Source organism: Vombatus ursinus, unplaced genomic scaffold, assembly GCF_900497805.2.
Source record: "Vombatus ursinus unplaced genomic scaffold, bare-nosed wombat genome assembly UNPS02013931.1, whole genome shotgun sequence".
NCBI lineage: Eukaryota > Metazoa > Chordata > Mammalia > Diprotodontia > Vombatidae > Vombatus > Vombatus ursinus.
The window spans coordinates 362,505-381,999 of NW_020953709.1; the positions used below are offsets into that span (position 1 = coordinate 362,505).

The following is a 19,495-nucleotide window of genomic DNA, read 5'->3' on the forward strand; positions in this document are numbered from 1 at the left end:
AGGAGGGATGCCAACAAACAGCGAACAGATGGGGGAATCTGAAAGGTCAGGACCGTGGAAGGGGAGGCGTGAGCGTTTGCGGGGGATATTGCGAGGCTCCGCTGCGTGACACCTGGGCTAAGCTCCTCCCCTCTCTGAGCCTCAGCTTCTTCCTCGGCTACGAGTGGGAGTGGGCCACCGAAAGGTCGCCAACTCTAAGCGCTTCCCTCCTCGCGCCGGAATGAGGGATGCGGAAGGGGTTGCCTAGGAAACCAGAACTCCTCCCCCTCCCACCAACGCGACCACGTGCCCTAAAAAGCGAAGTCGCTGCTTTGTCCCTCAGCAGCTCCCGTAGACCGCTCCTCCTCCGGGCCAGAGCATCCACGTGACACAAACACCGGCACTTCCGATCTCCTCGGCTTCCTCCACCTTCACGCGTACCCCTCGAGCACTCTCGGCCCCCCTCCCCCGCCGCCTCCCACCAGCGCCCAGCGTGTCCGGAGCCGCCGAGTCTGGGTGAGGGCACGTGACGCGGACGGGGGAGGGAGCGGGAGGAGGCGCGCGCAGCCCAGAGCGGGCTCGTGCCTGGGCTGGGGAGGGGAGGGAGATGCGAGCCGTGGGGAGGCGCGCGTGCCCCGAGGGGGCCTGTGGCCTGGCCCCGCCCCATCCGCGGGCCCGAAGGCGCGCGCAGTCCAGCCTTGGTTGGTATGTGGATGGGGGGAGGGAAAGGGGAGATTGAGGCGCAGCCTAGCTCCGCCTCCTACTTTCGTGGATGCGCGCGCAGCCCCGAGCGGGTACGTGGTCTCACGCAGAGAAGAGTAAAGGAGGCGGAGGCAAGGCGGGCACGCGGGCGGCTCGTTCTTTGCTCCGCCCCCTTCCGGGAAAGGAGGGGAGGTGCGCGTGGACCCCGCCCTGACCCCGCCCCCTCCTAGGTCCCGGTGGAGGCGGAGGCGGTGCGATGGCGGAGCGGACGGCTCTGGAGAGTCTCATCGAGATGGGCTTCCCGCGGGGGCGCGCGTAAGGGAACCCGTCCCCGCCCCCGCGGGGGCGCGCGGCACCAGTGTTCACAGCCCCTCCCCCCGATTTTTGGGAGCTTTCCCCCGGCTCTTCCCGCCCCTCCCCCGTGGGAGCCCCGGAATGTCCGCGGACACGCCAGTACCGCGCCCCTCCCCCCGCTACCGCCCCAGGCTCCCTCCGGAGCTGCCCGGGATGCCCACCTCTCCCCCCCGGCCTCCTGTGCACCCGCAGCTCGGGGCTTGCCTTTCCTGGGCTGCAAAACTGGGGGGGAGGGGGGTTCTGCGCGACCCCGCCCCCCTAAAGCTCACCCTGGTTTTTGTTCCCAGGGAGAAGGCTCTGGCCCTCACGGGGAACCAGGGCATCGAGGCTGCGATGGACTGGTGAGAGGAAAGGGGGGCCCAGGGGGGGTGACTGGGAATAAAGGGGAGCCGGTGGTGGCCTGGGGGCGGGGTCCTGGAAGAGGAAAGAAAGTTGTAGGGTAGGTGGAGAAGCCAAGCTCAGGATTCTGGCCTCCAAGCAGGCCCCAGCTCACTAGGTTGCCCCACTCATCTAGGTTGATGGAACATGAAGATGACCCGGATGTGGATGAGCCCCCAGCTTCCCCCCTGGGACACTCCTTGGGGCATGAACCCCCGTCCTATGGGGGAGGCAGCCCTGAAGGTCAGAGCCAAAGGAATAGGTGGAGGAGTGGCGCCTTCTGATTAGGGAAGGGATGGGGATTCGGGAAGATGCGGCAGGGCCATGGCAGTTGGGGACATGATTTGGGTCACCTCTCCGCAGGGCCTGGGTCAGTGAGGGTGGAAGAGAAGCCACCTCTGAGTGAAGAGGAGAAGCGGGAACAGACCAAGAGGTACAGGACACCAGGTCTTTCCATCCTTCCCCATAGAGAGCCTGCTTTTCTCCTTGAACCCCGGGCCTAGCAGGGTCTGCCTTCTGTTGTTGGTGTTCTGCATAGCCCACCCCTGGTTGGTTAGCTCCTTGAAAGTAGGAGCCACATCTCTAAAACATTTTCTGGTCTCTGCCGGTAAAAAACACAGTGCTGTGCACACAGTAGTTGTTTAGTAAGTATTTAAAATAGCTGAATACCTATTCTTTTCATTTTCATTTCTCCAAATTGCAGTCAGATCTCGTTTTCAAAGTCTTCCTGTTCAAATTTCAGGTAGCACCATTCTCTTCCTCGTGGTTGAAGACTTCCCTCTCTCTAATCCAGGATGTTGGAGCTGGTGGCCCAGAAACAGAAGGAACGAGGAGAAAGAGAGCAGCGAGAGGCAGTGGAGCGGGAGAGGCAGCGTAGACGGCAGGGCCAGGAGCTGTCGGCTGCACGGCAGCGGCTCCAGGAGGATGAGATGCGCCGGGCAGCTGAGGAGCGCAAGAGGGAGAAGGCTGAAGAGACAGCAGCCAGGTCAGGGGCCCCAGGTGGAGGTGGAGGGCAGGAGGAAAGGCTGGCAACAGGGCCTGGGTCACTCATCCTTGTGATTCTCCACCTTCCTCCCCATCCTCAGACAGCGAGTCCGGGAGAAGATCGAGAGGGATAAAGTAGAGAGAGCCAAGAAGGTGGGTTACTCGAGAGAACTGTCAGTCAAGGGATCACATTCGTAAATATCAGGGTAGGGTCAGTTATGGGAAGACTTCCCAACTCTGCTTTGTAGAGGACTTTAAAAGGTGGACAGGGAACTTGAAAATGAATGTGGGCGGGGGCTGTGGATTAAGGGTGGACTCTTAGCTGTTTTCCCTTAACCCCTAGTTTGGTGGCATAGGATCACAGATCACCTCCCCTGCAACCGAGCCAGGCCCTGTTCCCTCTTCTCCCAGTCAAGAGCCTCCTACCAAGCGCGAGTATGATCAGTGTCGCATACAGGTGGGGGTGTGTGTCTGTGTGTTTGTGTGTGATGATCCCCTGGGTGGCTGTGGGCCTTCCTCCAAGCCAAGAGCCATATGGAAGTGCTACTCCCACAGCCTCACAGCATCTTCCCACTGTCCCGTGTTCTGACATCTGTTCTCTTGGCTAAGTCTTCCCTTCCTTCCCAGATCCTTAAATCCTTACCTTCTCAATGAGACTTTCAAAAACTTAGCAGTGAACTAGCCAACTGACCCTCATCCTGTTTGAACACTGAACCCCCATAACATAAGTCCTGTGACATATGCTGACCATGGGACTTGTTTGCAATTTTAGCATTTCAGCTCCCTGGGGCCAATCTGTTACATCTCTCAAGATTATTCATCTCTCTTGCAATTGTAAACTCCCAGAGAGCAGGGAATGGGCATTTCTAACTTACCATGTCCAGCCTCCAGCACAGCCACAGAAAGGTGCTTTATAAACATTTTTTATCATGGTTACGATGAGTCGCTGTAATAGCCTCGTCCTTTTCTTGTAACTTTTTATTTAAGCAACTATTTAAGCAACCAGGTGGCAAAGTGGATAGAGCACTAGGCCTGGAATCAGAACACCTGAGATCAAATTCAGCCTTAGGCTTCACTAGCTTTGTGACCCTGGGCAAATCACTTAACCTCTGCCTCAATTTCCTTATCTGCAAAATGGGGGTCATAATTGGTACCCCCTTCCTAGAGTTAAGAGGATCAGGTGAGATCATTGTAAGGCACTTAACAGAGTCTGGCACATAGTAAACACTGTATAAATGTTGGCTATTTATCTTGTACCTTCCCTAATACTTGATTCTCTGTCCCTTCCAGGTTCGACTGCCTGATGGGACATCCCTGACCCAGACGTTCAAGGCCAGAGAGCAGCTGGCCGCAGTGAGACTCTATGTGGAGCTACATAGAGGAGAAGAACTAGGGGGCGGGCAGGACCCCGTGCAGCTGCTCAGCGGCTTCCCCCGGCGGGCCTTCTCTGAAGCTGATATGGAGAGACCTCTGCAGGAGCTGGGTATGGGACTAGGGAGGCAGTGGGCTGGGAGACAGCTCGAAGTGGATTGAGGTTTCAGTGTTGGATGTTAGGAACTGGAGTCTTTAGAACAAAAAGGGAAGATCCGCTTGCCTGAATCTCCTCTCTTCTCTCACCTACAGGACTTGTGCCTTCTGCTGTCCTCATTGTAGCCAAGAAGTGTGCCAGCTGAAGGGGTCTCCAGCCTCCTTGCCTTTTCCCCTCAAGACTCCCCCACCTCTGACAGAGCACTGACATCCCCTCCCTAATAAACATATCCTGAGTCATGTATGGCAGACTGCTTCCTGGGGGGCTGGGAGGGTAGAGGAGCCAAGGAAAGGAAAGTAGGTGAGGGAGAGGTCTGAGGCCTCCTAGACTTGTTTGTATCAATGTGGTCTCTCCCCCGGATCATTGCCATTTTACTTTGGCTGTTGAAAAAGGGTAGATGCTGGTGAGTTCTTCAGGTTGGGCCTGGCGCCTGTGGTCTGTCCTACAGTGCTCCCCGTGTTCAGAGGGACATTAAGGGCCAACCCACACCGGAAGAGGACCCTCCTTTGCAGCCCAGCCAACAAGTGGCAGGGGGCCAGCCTTGGCCGGAAGGCCCCGAGGAGATCCCTCTGGGGCATCCCTCCCCACACACAACCATGCTTCCCCCATCCAGCCAAATGTCCCAAGTGCCTTCTCCTTTCTTTCCCAACCCAGTTTGTCCTTAGCATGCAAATATAAAGCGATTCCCGATCCTGCCAAGTGTTGGCTCTCGGGGAGTAGTCGTGTTCTCGGCCCAAGCCGAAAACCCTTCCAGAACGGGACTAGAACCTTGTGCCAACCTTCCCGGAGACTTTTCACCTAGGGCTAGTCTCGTCGTGGGCCAAAGGGCACAGCAGCTGAAATCTTTGTGTTAACGTTTACTCTGGGGATGGGGAAATGTAATTTCTCCACATCGTTTTCGTGGTCAGAGAAGGGAAGCCAGAGGCTGACGTGCAGTGGGACAAAATGGTCATTCCACTTAGACCCCTGCCAAAAGTCACGTCAAAACCCGGGGTTTATTCCACACTGGGGAACGGGGAGGTGTCCACTTTCCGTGGGAGAGAGTCCCAGCCCCGAGTGGCCCCGGGGAGCCGAGGAGGTGTGTGGGGGCGGGAATCCTAAGTCCCGATGGGAGCCAGGAAAGGGCATCAAGCCGCCCTCCCTCCCGCCTGGCGGTTCCAGTCCTTCCTCCAGGCCACGTTCTCGTGGGTCTCTGCGGCCTCCCGGAGCGTGGCCATCCACAGCGTCTTGGTTTTGGTCGCTTCGTCCCTTCGCTGCGGGTTCCTCTCCGGAGTGTCCTGGGCGGGCCCAAAGAGGGAGGCAGGTCAGGGGCCGTGGAGGGCGGCCTCCCCAGCTGTCCCACCCCAGTGAGCGTCCCTTCGTGCAGGCGCGCCTCTGCCGCCCAGACAGCCGGTCAGCTCCCCGCGGACTCCCGGGCGCTCTGCACGCCCGCCTGCCCCGGCGCCGCTGCCGGGGCTCTGCGCGCGCCCTGCGCCCGGCACACAGCAGGCGCTTCCTCTGTGCAACCCACCTTGAGCAGATCGCGTGCCCGCTGCTCCCCCGGCGGCACCAGCACGAAGAGGAAGAGCCCCAGGCCCGCGCCCAAGCCCAGCACCACGGCCGCCTGCAGCACCTTGCCCAGCGACCCCATGGCCTCGCCCACTCGCACTCCCCCTCCGCCGGCCTGGAGAGGCCAACGCGGGACCATCGAGACGGGGCCGAGGGAGACCGGAAGTCGGAGGCTTTAGAAGGGGGAGAACGAGACGCAGAGAGAGGCCCGAGAGCGCCTCCTGCTGCTCTTCCTCCGACTTCGTAGAGCCGGGTGGGGATGGAGGGGGAAGAGCGCTCGTTGCTATGGCAGCGGGGGGCGGAGATCGCGGAGTCCTCCGAGAGGTGCCTGGGGACGCACGTCTGGGGTCTGCGGAGCGCTGCCTTTGCCCCTCGCCCGCGGAGCCGGCCGTGCACGTGCGGTCAACTTCACGTGAAAAAATCGCGAAGACTCGGGCTGCCAGATGTGTTTGGAGAATCCGGCCCTTCGTCTAGATGTCCATATGATGACCAGTTGGGACAGTGTGAAATGAGATTGCATCTGTAAAGCGCTCAGGCGCCGCATAAATGCTATTGTTGTTATGTATGCTTTAATCTGCACCTGTGGTCCACTGCCCACTCCAGGGACCTGCCTCACGTTCACGTTCTGGTTACACTGATCACTGATTGCAGAGTGCCTATCATTGTTCTTTTCCTTTACATTATTTACTTGATCGTGAAGATTGTTTTGCCCTATATTTGCTCATACAAGTGTTCCTGATTCTATCCACTGAGTCACTTATTCTCTCCCAACCTCAGTTTTCTCCTCTTAAAAATAGGAATAATAGCACCTACCACACAGGGTTGTAATGAGGATCAAATGGGATATCGTGCTTTGCAAACCTTAAAGTACTGTATAAACGCTAGCTGCTATTATTATTATAAATGAAAAAGCATTTATATTCAGTGCTTACTATGTGCAAAGAGCCCTGGGTTGTGTTGGGGTTATAAATAGAAAGTCAGACAGTACTTGATCTCAAGGAGCTCCCATTCTAATGTGTGACAATAACACACAGGGAAGGTTTCAGCTCCCAGGTCCCATGGCCTACTGATAAAATGATATTAGTTTCTGATGTTGAATAATTTGGCAGTGCCAAGAATTTTGGTGGCAAGAAATTTCTTCTCTGAGCTCTGCCCGGCTTCACTTCCACTAGGCTTCCTTCTCCATCCAACTGGGCTAGAAGCAAGGCTTTTCTCAGGGCTCTTGGTGTCAGGGTCCTGGGCTATCTCCATCTGGGTCAGAAAAGAGGTGATCAGGGTTTGACTTCCTTGTTGCCTCAGGTAAGCCAGCCTGTTTGCTGCAAATGAGGGCTTTGGGCTCAACCTTTTTCAGCTCTAAAACACTCTATTCCTCTATGATTCTAAAGACCCTGGACAGGAGATGGGAGATCTGGGATGAAGTCTTAGCTTGGTGACCATGTTCCTGTGACTCTTGGTTGCTTGTCTACAAAATGGGTTGGATTAGTTATCCTTAAGGTCCTTTCAGCTCTATTCATTTGCTTGTACAATACTTGGTCTCTCAGCCACCCTGTGAATTAGGGACTATACTCCAAGTATTAGCATTACCATTCTATAGACGAAGAAACTGGTTTAGAAGGGTATAGGGATTTGCCCAAATCCTACCATCTAATCATTAAGTCTAGGGCAGCTATATCTCTTGTCTCTGCAAGGGTCTGATTGGGCTTAAGTATATCAATGTGACCCCAGATCCCATCCCCACCCCCACCTCCTTCTGTGAAACAAAACACAAAAAGCTACTTGACTTTATGGTCAAGGTCTTGCAGAAAGGATCCAGAGCCATGTATTCAGGTGGGGAAAGGGAAAAATAGCTTTCAATTCTCTTTCTTTCTCTTCCAAGCGCCAAACTTTGCTCTTCCACAATATTCCCTCCCCCTCTGGGGCTCCATAATCTCCCTGCTGCTTGGTAGCCTCCTTTCCTCAGATGCGATTAAGGGGCCAGTTTCCAAAGGAGATTACAGGGGCAAAGTTAGTCTCCCCTTCTGTGGGAATCTGGGCATAAAAGGTCTGGGGACAGAGGGGGATACCAGCATATCGAGAAGATCTTTGAGTGGAACAATTCCACTGTCACTCTGTCACAATGGCCTTCCTGCCTAGGAGCAGTGAAGAAGAGGAGGAACTGTCTTGGCCCAGTAACAGCCCAGGCTCTCCCTGGAAACCAGACCCTCCAAATCAGGTCAAGAACTTGTGGGATGACCAGGACATTCAGGTATGTGCTCCAAGCCCTCTTCCCACTTTGGCCTAGAACCTCCTCCAAGCCCCTGCCTCTCCTTGTTTCAGATTCTGAGTCAGCTTCTGCCTTGCCTTAGGTTTCTTCTCAAAAGCCTGGTCCACCGTCCATCACGGTGGAAGCCACAGATATAAATGAGGTGGAAAGTGGGGAGCTCAGGTGGCCTCCTGAGGAGTTGCTATTATCGGACAGTGAAGAGGAAGAGGATGAGGCCTTTTTCCAGGACCAAGATGAAGAATCAGGTGAAGAAAGTATTGGTCTGGGAGCCCTGCAGCTGGGGACAAATGGGGGAAGGGCCAGGAAGAAACTGTTTGGGTGGGAGAAAGAGGGAAACCATAGGGAAAATAACGAGAGTTCATAAATTTCCTTTAGCACCAAACAGTAGAGGAAAACATGGATTGAAATCCTACCCTAGAAACTTAACTCAGTGACTGTTGGCTTCATCTGAGCCGGTTTCTTTAATTGTGAAATGGGAAGAATCAAATCAAAGAGAGTGTAACGGGCTTTCTTTCTCTGGCAACTTAAAACACCTTGAAAATGTCAACATGATTTTCCCACCCCAGGCTGGGCTTGGTGCCCCTTGGATCCCAGGTCCTCTTTAAGAACCCTCAATCCTGGATCTGACTGGGAGCAGGATGAAGAGGAAGAAACCTGGGGGGAGAGTGATTCATGGATTTCTGGTGAGTGAGATTAAGACTCCTTTCCTTATTTCCTGAATCACAGGGCCATTCAAGGTCTCCACCCCCCACTGCTCCACGTGGCCTGTAGAATAGGGGATGCCACCAACCTGGACAGTAGATAAGTCCCTATGCTTCCCACCCCCCCCAGAGGGAAATGTTATCACCCACTCCTAAACTCGATACACAAATAAAACGAGGAAAATTGGTTTTATTGAGCTGCCTGTACCAAGTAAGCAAAATAGTTGACTCCCCTGAAGGGTCCCAGTTCATGTACTATCACCAATCTGCTGCCAGCTCCCCGCTCCAAGCAGGGCAGGCGAACATCAGGGTCCTCATCTGAGAACTGCACTAGGGTGCCCTTGGGGGCCAGCACCCGAAGACACTCAGACAGCAGCTGCTGTGCCCCGGTTTGGCCACCCCTGGCCACAGCATCCCAGGTGCCCTTGTCTAGTACCAGTTGAAAGGACCCAGAAGGACAGATAGAGCCCAGATTCCTGGCATCAGCCTGCAGGAAACGCAGACGGGAAGCAGGGTGCTTGGGGCGCAATTCAGGGTGGTCTCCATGCCCTTCCAGCAAGCTCTTCATGTGAGACACAGCCACTGGAGAAAAGTCCACCCCGAGGACATGCAAGGGCAGGCGGCATTTGGTATAAAGTCCAGAGCACAAATCCGAGGTCCCACAGCCCACATCCAGCACCTTGAGGGGGGCCACTGCTGACCCCTGGGGAGCCCCTTTTTGAAGTAGGGGCAGGAGAAGCCCCTGAACCTCTTCGTAGCCAAAAAACCAGTCGAAGTTAGGGGGACTTCCGGGCAGCGCCTGGGCGTGGAGCCGGTCCCAGAGGCTGGGATCGGATAGGCAGCTGCCGGCCAGTGAGCCTGCACAGGGTCGGGACAGGGAGGGGGCAACCGTCAAGGGCGCACGCTGGGCACTCCCCTCAATCCCTCCCACATGCCCCACGTCCAAATCCCTACCGGCCCAGGAGCGCTTCGCCCTGGTCACCCCGTGGAGAAGTCTGCGCAGCAGCGCCATCGGTAAGGTCACCAGGGTCAGTCTCAGAGGAAGGACGAAATGCCAAGTGACACGCGTAGGGAAGGGTCTGAGCCACGGCCAGCGGCCAATTCTGAGCCAGGAGCAAAGTTCCACGACGCTCGCTCCCTCCCCACCCCCGCACCCCGAAGGAACGAGGAACAAAGGTCAGACCCGGACTGCTCTCAGGGAGTGGACTTTATTGAATTAGCGTACCAAAAGGGAGAGGAGTGATGCGGTCGTTCCAGGTCCAGTGGCGGCGGCAATCAAGGCCCTGCAATAGAAGCACAGCAGATGAGCATCCGAGGATGCGGGGAAAGAAAGGCGGGAGGATCCCGTGCCCCTCTCTCAGCCCTGCAAAAAGGAACGGTGTCCCGGCGAGTGAGGATAGAACCGGCGGATGGGGAGCCGCCGGCACCGAAGACATGACGCCAGGGGACCCAGGGTCCTTTGCTCTGCCTCCGTACATAACGGGGGCCGGGACTGAGCACCCGGCCCCCGCCAAGAAATGGAGGCGGGATGTGGAGAAGCACGGGGCCGCGTCTCCGAAAGCCCCGAGGCCAGGCGAGGCCCCTCCCTTCGGACGCCCGCCCCCGACAGCACCCTCCGCTGCAGGTGAACCTGCCTTACTCACCGGCTCCCAGGCAAGAAAGAGGAAGCACCTGCGGCCTGGGCCCCTTTATAGGCGGGCGCGCAGTCCCGCCCCCTACTCCCGATTGGCCGCCTTCTGCTAGGGGGCGGAGCCTCCCGAAGGGGCGGGACCGCGGCGAGACGCGCTCGCGGAGGCTCGGAAGCGCACTCGCTGCGCTGAACTCAGCGCCCGGACCATGGGGGCCCCCGGGGGGAAGATCAACCGGCCGCGAACGGTGACTGCCCGGGGCCCCACCCGATGCCCCCTAGCCAGGCCTGGCCACCCTCCTTGCCCCCGGCCCACGCCGCCCTCGTGGCCCTGCGGCCCACGCCGCGGCTGCCCAGCGCGGGCCACCCACGCAGGTTCCCCCCCCCCCCCGGGTTCCGGCTCCTCCTCGCCAGCCCCCTCCGGCGGCGGGGCTGGGAGGGCCGGGCTCTAGAGCACCCCCTCCCCCTAACTCTGCTGCCCTCTCCTTCCCTGCCAGGAGCTGAAAAAGAAGTTGTTCAAGCGGCGCCGGGTGCTGAGACGGGAGCGGCGGCGGCGGCACCGGGTGGTCGGGGCGGTGGTGGACGAGGGGCTCATTACTCGCCATCACCTCAAGAAGCGGGCGTGAGTCCCCCAGGAGCCCCTCCCTCCCGGGGCTTTCCCACTGGGGCCCCTCCGCTCCTTAGGCGACGTCTCTTGAGCCCTTCCTAGACCCTTTCTCCGGAGGGAGGGCATTCCCGGTGTAAGGGACGGCCAGTGCAAAGGCGAGGAGATGGGAGATGGAGGGCCTCGTTTGGCTGGGTGCGGAGATAGGCTTACGTGCCTGTCTCTGTGTTGCGTTTCCCAGTACCTCGGTCAGCTTTTTAGAGCCGTCCCAAGGCTGTGTAAGCGTGGCATTGAACGCCTAGGAGTCTCTCAGTAAGGGCTTTGTTGATGGGAGGTGAATGGAGGTGGTGTGGACCAGCTGGTCTCTCCATCCCCCTGACACGAGTGGCCCCGTTAGTTGCCTACATTATGTTGCTTGAGTCTTCCTCAACCTGTCTGCAAGGGAGGCACTGTTCTTGTCCTCCCTGCCTCCCCTCCACACACCTTGGACCAGGAGACTGAGCTCATTCTGACCTTGCCATCTGTGCACCCCGACCTGGGGAGGGCTGAGCCAGAGACCTGGAGGCCCCTGGAGAATTCAGGCAATAAGCAGGAAGTAGCTGTTATTACCTACTATGTGCCAGGTCCCAGAGATAGAGGCAAAAATGGGAAAACGTCCCTGCCTTCAAGTAGCTTCTTTACCTTCTTTGGGGGGATGCAGACCATACATACACATACAATGTGCATACATATAAGGAAATTCAAAGCATACATGAAATGCAAAGTGACGTCCCTGGAAAGGGATGGGGAAATCAGGAAAGGCTTCCTCTAGGAGGCTGCGGCAGAGCTGTCCCTGGAGGGAGCTTCTTTGCTCCTTCCCTGTAGGTCCAGTGCCCGGGCCAACATTACCCTGTCTGGGAAGAAACGAAGGAAACTTTTGCAACAGATCAGGCATGCCCAGAAGGAGAAGGCTGCCATGGAGGGTGAGGAGGATGGAGGGCTTGGGAGGGTGGGAGCAGGGGAAGGACTGGGGCCTCTCGAAGAAGAGAGTGGAGGGCATTTTGCTGTCTAACGTTTTCCCCTCATTTCTCCGTCAGTGGAAGCCCCGCCGAAGCCAGGCAGGACCACTGAGGCACAACTTAGACGGCAGAAGAAAAGGAAAACTGGAATTATCCAGGATGTGGAGATGGAAGACCTAGAACGGGACAGCTGAGCCCAGACAACCTCAGAAAAGGGCATCCCTTCAGTTAGGACAAGAATGATAGGCTTTTTTTTTTTTTTTAAGTTTTTATTTTTGGAGGCGGTTGGGGTTAAGTGACTTGTCCAGGGTCATACAGCTAGGCTGGATTAGAACCCAGGTCCTCCTGACTCCAGGGCTGGTGTTTTATCTGATTCACCTCCTAGCTGCTGCCATGCCACCATGGGCTTCTAAGGTTACATGGCTCAGACCTTTCCCTTCCCTCCCCTCCTATGCCTCACGGTTCAAGTCCCTTTGCTAGGGGCAGCGGAGTGTCAGATGCTGTTTCCTGTGCTTCCTGGGGAGGAAAGAAGGGAGACCTGTGACTCAGTAGTGATAAGTTTGTAATAAAGTCATTTGAGTTCTGGCTGGAGTGTCTTTGTGAGTCTCTGTGGAAAGAGGGGGATAGTATATACCTAAAAAAAAAAGAAAAAGAACTTCAAATGGAATAAATTATTTATGCAGCCTTCAAAAAAAAAAAGAGGGGGATAGGGTAGGAACCAGGGAGCAAAGCCAGAGGCAACCCCTGAGACAATCCCTGCCCCCAAGACTGAGGGTTCAGTGTTTCAAACCGATTTGCTGACAAGTAGCCTCACAGCCCTACATTCGAGGAGATCTGGGTTCCTTCTTTCCTTCTCAGTGTTCTTATCTATAAACTGTTCTACTTCCTGACCACAGTTGTTCAAATCAAACAAAATGGTAGGAGAACAAGGCAGATAGGTGGTTTAGTGGCTAGAGCACTGAATCTGGAGTCAGGAAGACCTGAGTTCAAATTCTCCCTCATATTCTTAATAACCCTGGTAAAGTCACTTACCCGTCTCCCTCGATTTCCTGTAAAATGGGGATAATAGCACCTGTCTCACAGGGTGGTTGTAAAGATAGGTTGAGAATCATATCTGTAAAGTGGTTCCTTAAAGGGATGTGTAAATGCTAGGTATCACTATATGGAAATGCTCTGGGAAGTATGAGGCAGAGTACTATCACTCAAGACGAATCGTTGAAACTCTCGATCACATAGCTATACCCAGCCTTCAAAGCCCCATTTCCAGGAGCCTCTTAGCCCTCACCTTGCATATAGTTTATCCCACATTCCACTAATGAGATCAAATAAGATGAATATTTGTTGAGTGCTTAGCATGGTCCTCAGCTCATAGTAGGTGCTTAATAAATGCTTCTTCCCTTCCCTCCCTTCCCTTCCTCACTCTACCCTCCCTGCCCCCTTCCCATATTGTTTTGATTTGTTCAGTTGTGTGTGTATCAGCCTTATCTCCTCGACAAAATGATCAGTTTATGGAGAACAGAGCTAGCATTATATCCGTCCTTGTCCCCAGATGCTTAATCAATGATTTTGTTAAGTGGATTTGTAAGGGTAGTCACAGAGCTGGGTTAAGCAGGCACTAACCACTCTGGACAATTGATCCTGAAAACCTGAATCCCAAGAAAAAAGCAAAGTCTAAAAGGGGCAGTTTACCTTATCACATCAGGACCCACAATGTCTGGCTCCCTCTTTCTCTCTGGATCTCCAGCTCCTACCCTGAACCCACTTTTATATCTTCTGTGAGGTAAGTGCCATTCTCCACTCCATTTTACAGATGAAGTTGAGGCTGAGATCAGGTGACTTGGCTGTGTCTAGGTGTCAAACTCAGGTCTTCCTGACCTTGTTGCTTCTCGGTCCTTCGCATCCCTGACCGTTATGTTCCCCTCCTTTCCTCCTTAATGTGGAATTGATACATATTTTAAAATATTTGTGACATTTACTCGTGAAGCTGGTGTGATATGTTGAACAAGTTTTGTTTCATGTGTTCAATTTTAAAAGCAAATGAGTCAATTTTGTTGCAGTTTTTTGTTCAGCAAATTGTCCAAAGAAAAAATGTGTTAAAAGAACGGGAGATTCAGCCACCTTCAATCCCTTGGGTGGATCCAGGGGAGATGACATTGTTTTGTGTTATCAGTTTATTCTCTTTCTCTACGTGACACCCCAAACACAATCGATAATCAAGCATTTATTAAGCTCCCACAATGATGATGCTCTAGGTCGCTTCACGACCATCCTGGGAGGAAGGTGCTATCATCCCCACTTTACAGAACATCCTTACGTAAACAGAGTGCTATCACTTCCTGTGCGTGTAGGGAGGACGTATGTGGCAGAGCGCTGTGGAAAGCGGGGCTAGGTCTATCAGGCCTCAGTCCCGTGCCACGTTCTCCCCTCTAGGATTCGTGCACAGTGGGCGGCCAGGGTCTCAGTTTCCCTATCTGTAAAATGGAGGGGTATGCTGGCTCTGACGTTCGTGCATTGGCTTAGGGGTGGATGGCCCCGCCCCTCCCCTCCTCTGCTCCGCCCCTCCTTCCTCAGCCCTCCCCTTGCAGGGGCCGGGCTGGGCGCGGAACGCTTCTCCCCCGGCCTCTGCCGGCGCCGGACTCCTTTGCGTGCCACCCTCCCCAGCGGGTTCCGCCGCTCGCTGGCCGCCCAGCGCGCATGCGTCCCTCGTGCTCCGCCGCTCCCGCCACCGCCGCCCCTCCAGCCCCAGCCACCACCGGCTCCGGGCTCGGGATGTCGGCGCTGTGCGATCCCTCCGGGCCCCCGGCCCCACCCGCGCCCGCGGCCCACGGGCCCGCGTCCCCGCTCAGGTGCGTGGGCGCCGGCAATCACGCCGACCCCGAGTCGGCGCTTAGAAATCGTCGATCTCGCCCCATTGTACAGATGAGGAAACTGAGGCCGCGTGTGTGGGGGGGAAGCATGAGGGCGGCCAGTTCGGCCCCCTCGTTTTACACATGCTAAGAAACTGAGGCCCGCGGAGGGAGGGTCTAGACCAAGGGCCTCGGGGGCAAACGGCACAGCCTGAGTCAGGGCCCCGGGACCGCTCTCCCCGCCCCGCCCCTCCCCCCAGCAGGTGCTCTCGCTCGGGGTTCCTAGAGGTGGCCGGGGAGGAAGGAGGGCAGCCCAGGCGTTGGGGACGGCCAGTGCAAAGGCATGGGGGCCAGCTGGCCTGGAGTGTCGCTTCGTGTGTAAAGGGTTGCAGGGAATGGTAGCGTGGAGCTGGGGTTGGGGGGGCTTCACTGCAAACTGGGGGAGTTGGTGTGTGCTCGAGACACTAGGGAGCCCAGGAGGGATCTGGAGCAGGTGAGTGTCTGGACCAGGCAGCTGCGTGGAGGTCGGACTGGAAGCCCCAGGTCCAGTTAGTCTGTGGAGGGGTCAGCAGAGTCTGAACTCGATGCCAGGGGAGAGAAGGGGACGGATGCCAGAGCTGCTGGGGAGCCAGATGGCCAAGACTTGGCAGCCTGTTAGCCATGGGGGAGGCAGAAGGAAGAGGCACAGGCCAGCCTCAGTAATGTAGTGCGTCTGGATGTCCAGTTCAAGATGTCCATCGGAGGTCTGGAGCTTAGTAGAGTCACCAGCACAGAGATGGCCAGTGAAACCTGAATCAATGAAGCTGGGAGCCCAGGTGGAGCCCTGGGACACACCCACATCCAGGGCCAGGCCTGGGTGATGGTGTGGGAGGAGCAAGCTGGTCTAGAGCTTGCCTGAGGTCTAGAAGGATAAAGAGGAGGGGAGGGGCCATTAGTAATTAAAAGATCTTTGGCCTCCTTGAGGAAGTGTTTCTATTGTGTGGAGTCACTAGGGGTTGGGAAGTGAGGACGCAGTCACTGAGCAGGGCGTTGGGGGCTTTTGACTAGACTTTTCCCACTGATTCCAGAGTCACCATCAAAATGGCCCTAGGGATGCCCTCTCAGGGTTACCGAATTAGGAGGAAAGGACCCTCGGCAGGCTACACAGGGAGTGAGTAGGAGAGCCAAGACCCAAGGCTTCTGAGGTCCAATTCAGTCCTCCACCTCTCCCCCCAACTCTGTGGTCAACACTGAGAGGAACTTTAAACACCATCAAGGCCAGGAGAAGCAGTGGGGCCCAGCGGTTACGCCCTGCTGGATTTGGAGTTGGGAAGTATAGCTTCAGATCTGCTCTAGACTAGCTATGTGACTTTGGGCAAGTCCTTTCCCCTCTCCAGGCCTGTTTGCTTCTTTATAAAATGATGGTATTGAACAGGATGGTGTCTGGGGCTCTTGGGGGTGCTAAAGTCAGTTAACATGTTAGCCTAGATCTTGATCACGGTAGAGATGAGCACAGTGTAGGGGAAGGAGGCAGCTCCACGATCTGGAGCACCTCCCTTCTATGGGCCGCAGTTTCCCCCTCTCTAACATGAGGGAGCTGGACCCACTGAGCTTCCAGGTCTGCCGTTTCGTAATTCTGTGATGCCACCTGGAGCACTGTGTTCAGTTCTGGGGATCACAGTTTAGGTGGGACGTCCGTGTGGCCGGGGGATCAGGGCACTGGAAACTGTCCCGTGGGAGGATCGAAGGAAGAGACCACTTGTGGTCTGGAGAACAGCAGTCCTGGGTGGATGGGAGGCAGGACCATGGTGGCCCTCTTCACGTCTGCAAGAACGAGGCGCAGTGAGGGAGAGGTCAGCTCAATACAAGGGAGTGTGTGCTCACCATCAGAAATACCCCAAAGTAGAGGGCGCTGCCTTAGGGAAAGCCGTGGGTCCCCACTCAGGAGAGTTCTGCAGGTCAGGCGGGCTGACCAGGCTTGGGGAAGTTCTGAGAGGGCAGTCTGACTCCTGTTCAGGTGAGGCTCCAAGGGGCTTTCCTTCTCAGTGATTGCGTGGAAACCCCCGCTGGGTTTGTCGTGAGGCCCACCTGACTCCCCTTTTCTCTCCTCCTTCACAGTGCCCAGGAGCTGGCTCAGGAAATCAAGGCTTTTCTGACTGGCGTTGACCCTGTCCTAGGCCATCAACTCTCTGCCCGTGACCATGCCCGCTGTGGCCTCCTCCTGCTGCGCTCCTTGCCCCCGGCCCGGGCAGCCGTCCTCGACCACCTGAGGAGCGTCTTCGACGACAGCGTCCGGGCCCACCTGGCCACGCTGGATGACAGTGCCGTGGCGGGCCCGCAGCATCTCCGCGCGCCACTCCCTTCCCATGCTCCCGCCGGGGGTCCTGGCCTGGAGGATGTCGTTCAGGAGGTGCAGCAGGTGCTCTCCGAGTTCATCCGGGCCAATCCCAAGGCCTGGGCCCCCGTGGTTAGTGCGTGGTCCATCGACCTGATGGGACAGCTGAGCAGCAAGTACTCTGGCCGCCACCAGCGGGTGCCCCATGCCGCGGGCTCCCTTAATGAGCTGCTGCAGCTGTGGATGGGGTGCCGCGCTACCCGGACCCTGATGGACATTTACGTGCAGTGCCTGTCTGCCCTCATCGGGAGCTGTCCTGACGCCTGTGTGGACGCTCTCTTGGACACGTCTGTCCAGCATTCTCCCCATTTTGACTGGGTCGTGGCCCACATCGGCTCCTCGTTCCCCGGTACCATTATCTCTCGCGTCCTGTCCTGTGGACTCAAGGATTTTTGTGTCCATGGTGGGGCTGGAGGGGGAAGTGGGGGAGCAGGCGGCCCCCCTCCGACCCCATCAGCAGATGTCTTCCCTTCAACCCCTGCTGTCCCTGGAGAGAAGCGCGTGCCTAAGATTGCATCTGTGGTAGGGATCCTGGGGCACCTGGCCTCACGCCACGGGGACAGCATCCGCCGCGAGCTCCTTCGCATGTTCCACGAGAGCTTGGCAGCAGGCTCTGGGGGGCGTGGGGGTGACCCCTCCCTTCAGGCCACAGTGCCCTTCTTGCTGCAGCTGGCGGTCATGTCGCCAGCCCTGCTGGGCACCGTCTCGGGGGAGCTGGTGGACTGCCTGAAGCCGCCGTCGGTCCTGAGCCAGCTTCAGCAGCACCTCCAGGTCTTTGGCCGAGAGGAGCTAGACAACATGCTGAGCCTGGCGGTCCACTTGGTGAGCCAGGCCTCTGGGGCCGGGGCTTACCGGCTCCTGCAGTTCTTGGTGGACACGGCCATGCCGGCTTCTGTCATCACGCCCCCTGGCCTGGCCGTCCCCGACGCCGTCCGGGAGGCCTGTGACCGGCTCATCCAGCTGCTGCTGCTGCATCTCCAAAAGCTTGTGCATAATCGGGGAGGGTCCCCTGGGGACGGGGTCCTGGGCCCTCCGCCCCCGCCCCGCCTGGTGCCCTTTCTGGATGCCCTGCGGAGCCACGTCGGGGAGCTGTGTGGGGAGACCCTGAGGCTGGAGCGGAAGCGTTTCCTTTGGCAGCACCAGCTCCTGGGCCTGCTGTCTGTCTACACGCGGCCCAGCTGTGGGCCGGAGGCCTTGGGCCATCTCTTGAGTCGGGCCCGGACCCCGGAAGAGTTGAGCCTGGCCACACAGCTGTACGCTGGGCTGGCGGTCAGCCTCTCTGGCCTGCTGCCCTTGGCCTTGTGCAGTTGCCTGGCTCGCGTCCACGCGGGGACGCTGCTCCCCCCCTTCACAACCAGGCTGCTCCGGAACCTGGCTCTGCTGGTGGGCTGGGAGCAGCAGGGTGGCGAGGGGCCCGCTGCCCTGGGGGCCCGTGTTGGCGAGGCGGTCTCTGCCCAGCTTCCTGACCTGGCTCCGCTCCTGCTGCACCCTGAAGAGGAAGTCGCTGAGGCGGCCGCGTCCCTGTTGGCCATCTGCCCCTTCCCTCGGGGGGCCCTGCTCCCCGCCCAGCTCCTGAGCTTGGTGAGGGCTGGCGTGTCTCGGTTCTTCGCCTCCCTGAGGCTTCACGGGCCCCCGGGCGTCTCCTCGGCTTCACGTCTGCTGGCACGGCTCTCTCAGGCCTCCCCCGCTGGCCTCAAAGCCGTCCTCCAGCTTCTGGTAGAGGGAGCTTTGCATCGGGGCAATGCCGAGCTGTTTGGGGGTGAAGGAGAAGGGGCAAGCGAGAACGTGTCCGCCGCCTCGTCCGGTTCGGCTTCTGCTTACCTGCTGGAGACCAACAGACGGCACACGGCGGCGGTGCCGGGCTCCGGGGGCGTCTGGTCGGTGTTTCACGCCGGAGTCATCGGCCGGGGCCTGAAACCTCCCAGGTCGGCCCGCTGCCGCGGCGCAGAGGAAGTGGCCTACAACACGCAGAGCCTTCTCCGCCTGTTGGTGCGCTGCTGTAGTGTCTCGGGTGGCACTGGAACCGGCGACTGCTGGGGAGCCCCGGCGCTGAGCCCCGAGGCGGCCAAAGCGGTGGCAGTTACCGTGGTAGAGAGCGTGTGCCCAGATGCGGCCGGGGCCGAGCTGGCCTGGCCCCCTGAGGATCACGCTCGAACCACAGTGGAGCGGGACCTCCGCATCGGTCGCCGGTTCCGGGAGCACCCGCTGCTCTTTGAGCTGCTGAAGCTGGTGGCCGCGGCGCCGCCGGCCCTGTGCTACTGCTCCGTCCTGCTGAGGGGCCTCCTGGCGGCCCTCCTGGGTCACTGGGAGGCCTCTCGCCACCCGGACACCTCCCAGTCGCCCTGGCAGCTGGAGGCCTCGTGTGCTCTGGTGGCCGTCATGGCCGAGGGGAGCCTGCTGCCCCCAACCTTGGGCAACATGCACGAGGTGTTCGGCCAGCTGGCGCCCTTTGAGGTGCGGCTGCTGCTGCTCAGCGTCTGGGGCTTCCTGCGAGAGCACGGTCCCCTGCCCCAGAAGTTCGCTTTCCAGCCCGACAGGGGCCGCTTTGCCAGGGACTTCTCCAGGGAGGGTGGTGGAGCTGGGGGGCCCCACCTGGCCGTCCTGCACAG

At 57.8% G+C, this 19,495-nt stretch overlaps 6 protein-coding genes and 1 non-coding gene across 7 annotated transcripts in view; 4 read left to right on the forward strand and 3 right to left on the reverse strand.

Annotated features, from left to right (window-relative positions):
- The first annotated feature begins 385 nt into the window (after positions 1-385).
- Positions 386-4,168, forward strand: UBXN1 (UBX domain protein 1). Its single transcript, XM_027858817.1, has 10 exons — positions 386-495; positions 912-996; positions 1,323-1,376; positions 1,550-1,656; positions 1,777-1,846; positions 2,207-2,398; positions 2,499-2,550; positions 2,741-2,854; positions 3,688-3,880; positions 4,021-4,168. The coding sequence occupies exons 2-10, from the start codon at positions 938-940 to the stop codon at positions 4,068-4,070; spliced, it is 891 nt and encodes a 296-aa protein (XP_027714618.1). The 5' UTR covers positions 386-495; positions 912-937; the 3' UTR covers positions 4,071-4,168.
- A 599-nt stretch (positions 4,169-4,767) lies between these two features.
- LOC114040686 (ubiquinol-cytochrome-c reductase complex assembly factor 3) lies at positions 4,768-5,641 on the reverse strand. Its single transcript, XM_027858821.1, has 2 exons — positions 5,436-5,641; positions 4,768-5,202 (listed from the first exon to the last, which is right to left on the reverse strand). Exons 1-2 carry the CDS (start codon positions 5,610-5,612, stop codon positions 5,053-5,055), a joined length of 327 nt encoding a protein of 108 aa, XP_027714622.1. The 5' UTR covers positions 5,613-5,641; the 3' UTR covers positions 4,768-5,052.
- Positions 5,642-7,404: 1,763 nt separating this feature from the next.
- On the forward strand, positions 7,405-8,529 carry LBHD1 (LBH domain containing 1). Its single transcript, XM_027858819.1, has 3 exons — positions 7,405-7,718; positions 7,819-7,981; positions 8,303-8,529. Exons 1-3 carry the CDS (start codon positions 7,590-7,592, stop codon positions 8,425-8,427), a joined length of 417 nt encoding a protein of 138 aa, XP_027714620.1. The 5' UTR covers positions 7,405-7,589; the 3' UTR covers positions 8,428-8,529.
- A 90-nt stretch (positions 8,530-8,619) lies between these two features.
- CSKMT (citrate synthase lysine methyltransferase) lies at positions 8,620-9,462 on the reverse strand. Its single transcript, XM_027858818.1, has one exon. It carries the CDS (start codon positions 9,447-9,449, stop codon positions 8,628-8,630), a length of 822 nt encoding a protein of 273 aa, XP_027714619.1. The 5' UTR covers positions 9,450-9,462; the 3' UTR covers positions 8,620-8,627.
- A 351-nt stretch (positions 9,463-9,813) lies between these two features.
- LOC114040748 lies at positions 9,814-9,961 on the reverse strand. The gene has a single exon (XR_003568825.1). It is a non-coding gene; the product is annotated as a small nucleolar RNA SNORA57 (small nucleolar RNA).
- A 254-nt stretch (positions 9,962-10,215) lies between these two features.
- On the forward strand, positions 10,216-12,252 carry CUNH11orf98 (chromosome unknown C11orf98 homolog). The gene is made up of 4 exons (XM_027858820.1): positions 10,216-10,312; positions 10,562-10,686; positions 11,533-11,630; positions 11,745-12,252. The coding sequence occupies exons 1-4, from the start codon at positions 10,274-10,276 to the stop codon at positions 11,858-11,860; spliced, it is 378 nt and encodes a 125-aa protein (XP_027714621.1). The 5' UTR covers positions 10,216-10,273; the 3' UTR covers positions 11,861-12,252.
- A 2,183-nt stretch (positions 12,253-14,435) lies between these two features.
- The window catches only part of INTS5 (integrator complex subunit 5), a 5,424-nt gene continuing 364 nt past the window's right edge, over positions 14,436-19,495 (forward strand). Inside the window, exons 1-2 of the mRNA XM_027858856.1 lie at positions 14,436-14,512; positions 16,610-19,489. Of these exons, the coding sequence (XP_027714657.1) occupies positions 14,436-14,512; positions 16,610-19,489 (2,957 nt within the window). The remainder of the gene's footprint in view (positions 14,513-16,609; positions 19,490-19,495) is intronic.

Coding starts and splice junctions, on each gene's coding strand:
- CUNH11orf98 (XM_027858820.1), top strand. CDS start 10,274: ATGGGGGCCCCCGGGGGGAAGATCAACCGGCCGCGAACG. Junction 10,313..10,561: donor AGATCAACCGGCCGCGAACG/GTGACTGCCCGG, acceptor CTTCCCTGCCAG/GAGCTGAAAAAGAAGTTGTT. Junction 11,631..11,744: donor GGAGAAGGCTGCCATGGAGG/GTGAGGAGGATG, acceptor TTTCTCCGTCAG/TGGAAGCCCCGCCGAAGCCA.
- LOC114040686 (XM_027858821.1), bottom strand. CDS start 5,612: ATGGTCCCGCGTTGGCCTCTCCAGGCCGGCGGAGGGGGAGTGCGAGTG. Junction 5,203..5,435: donor GGGCACGCGATCTGCTCAAG/GTGGGTTGCACA, acceptor GGGCCCGCCCAG/GACACTCCGGAGAGGAACCC.
- LBHD1 (XM_027858819.1), top strand. CDS start 7,590: ATGGCCTTCCTGCCTAGGAGCAGTGAAGAAGAGGAGGAACTGTCTTGG. Junction 7,719..7,818: donor GGGATGACCAGGACATTCAG/GTATGTGCTCCA, acceptor GCCTTGCCTTAG/GTTTCTTCTCAAAAGCCTGG. Junction 7,982..8,302: donor GGACCAAGATGAAGAATCAG/GTGAAGAAAGTA, acceptor TTCCCACCCCAG/GCTGGGCTTGGTGCCCCTTG.
- CSKMT (XM_027858818.1), bottom strand. CDS start 9,449: ATGGCGCTGCTGCGCAGACTTCTCCACGGGGTGACCAGGGCGAAGCGC.
- UBXN1 (XM_027858817.1), top strand. CDS start 938: ATGGCGGAGCGGACGGCTCTGGAGAGTCTCATCGAGATGGGCTTCCCG. Junction 997..1,322: donor GGCTTCCCGCGGGGGCGCGC/GTAAGGGAACCC, acceptor TTTTGTTCCCAG/GGAGAAGGCTCTGGCCCTCA. Junction 3,881..4,020: donor GAGACCTCTGCAGGAGCTGG/GTATGGGACTAG, acceptor TCTCACCTACAG/GACTTGTGCCTTCTGCTGTC.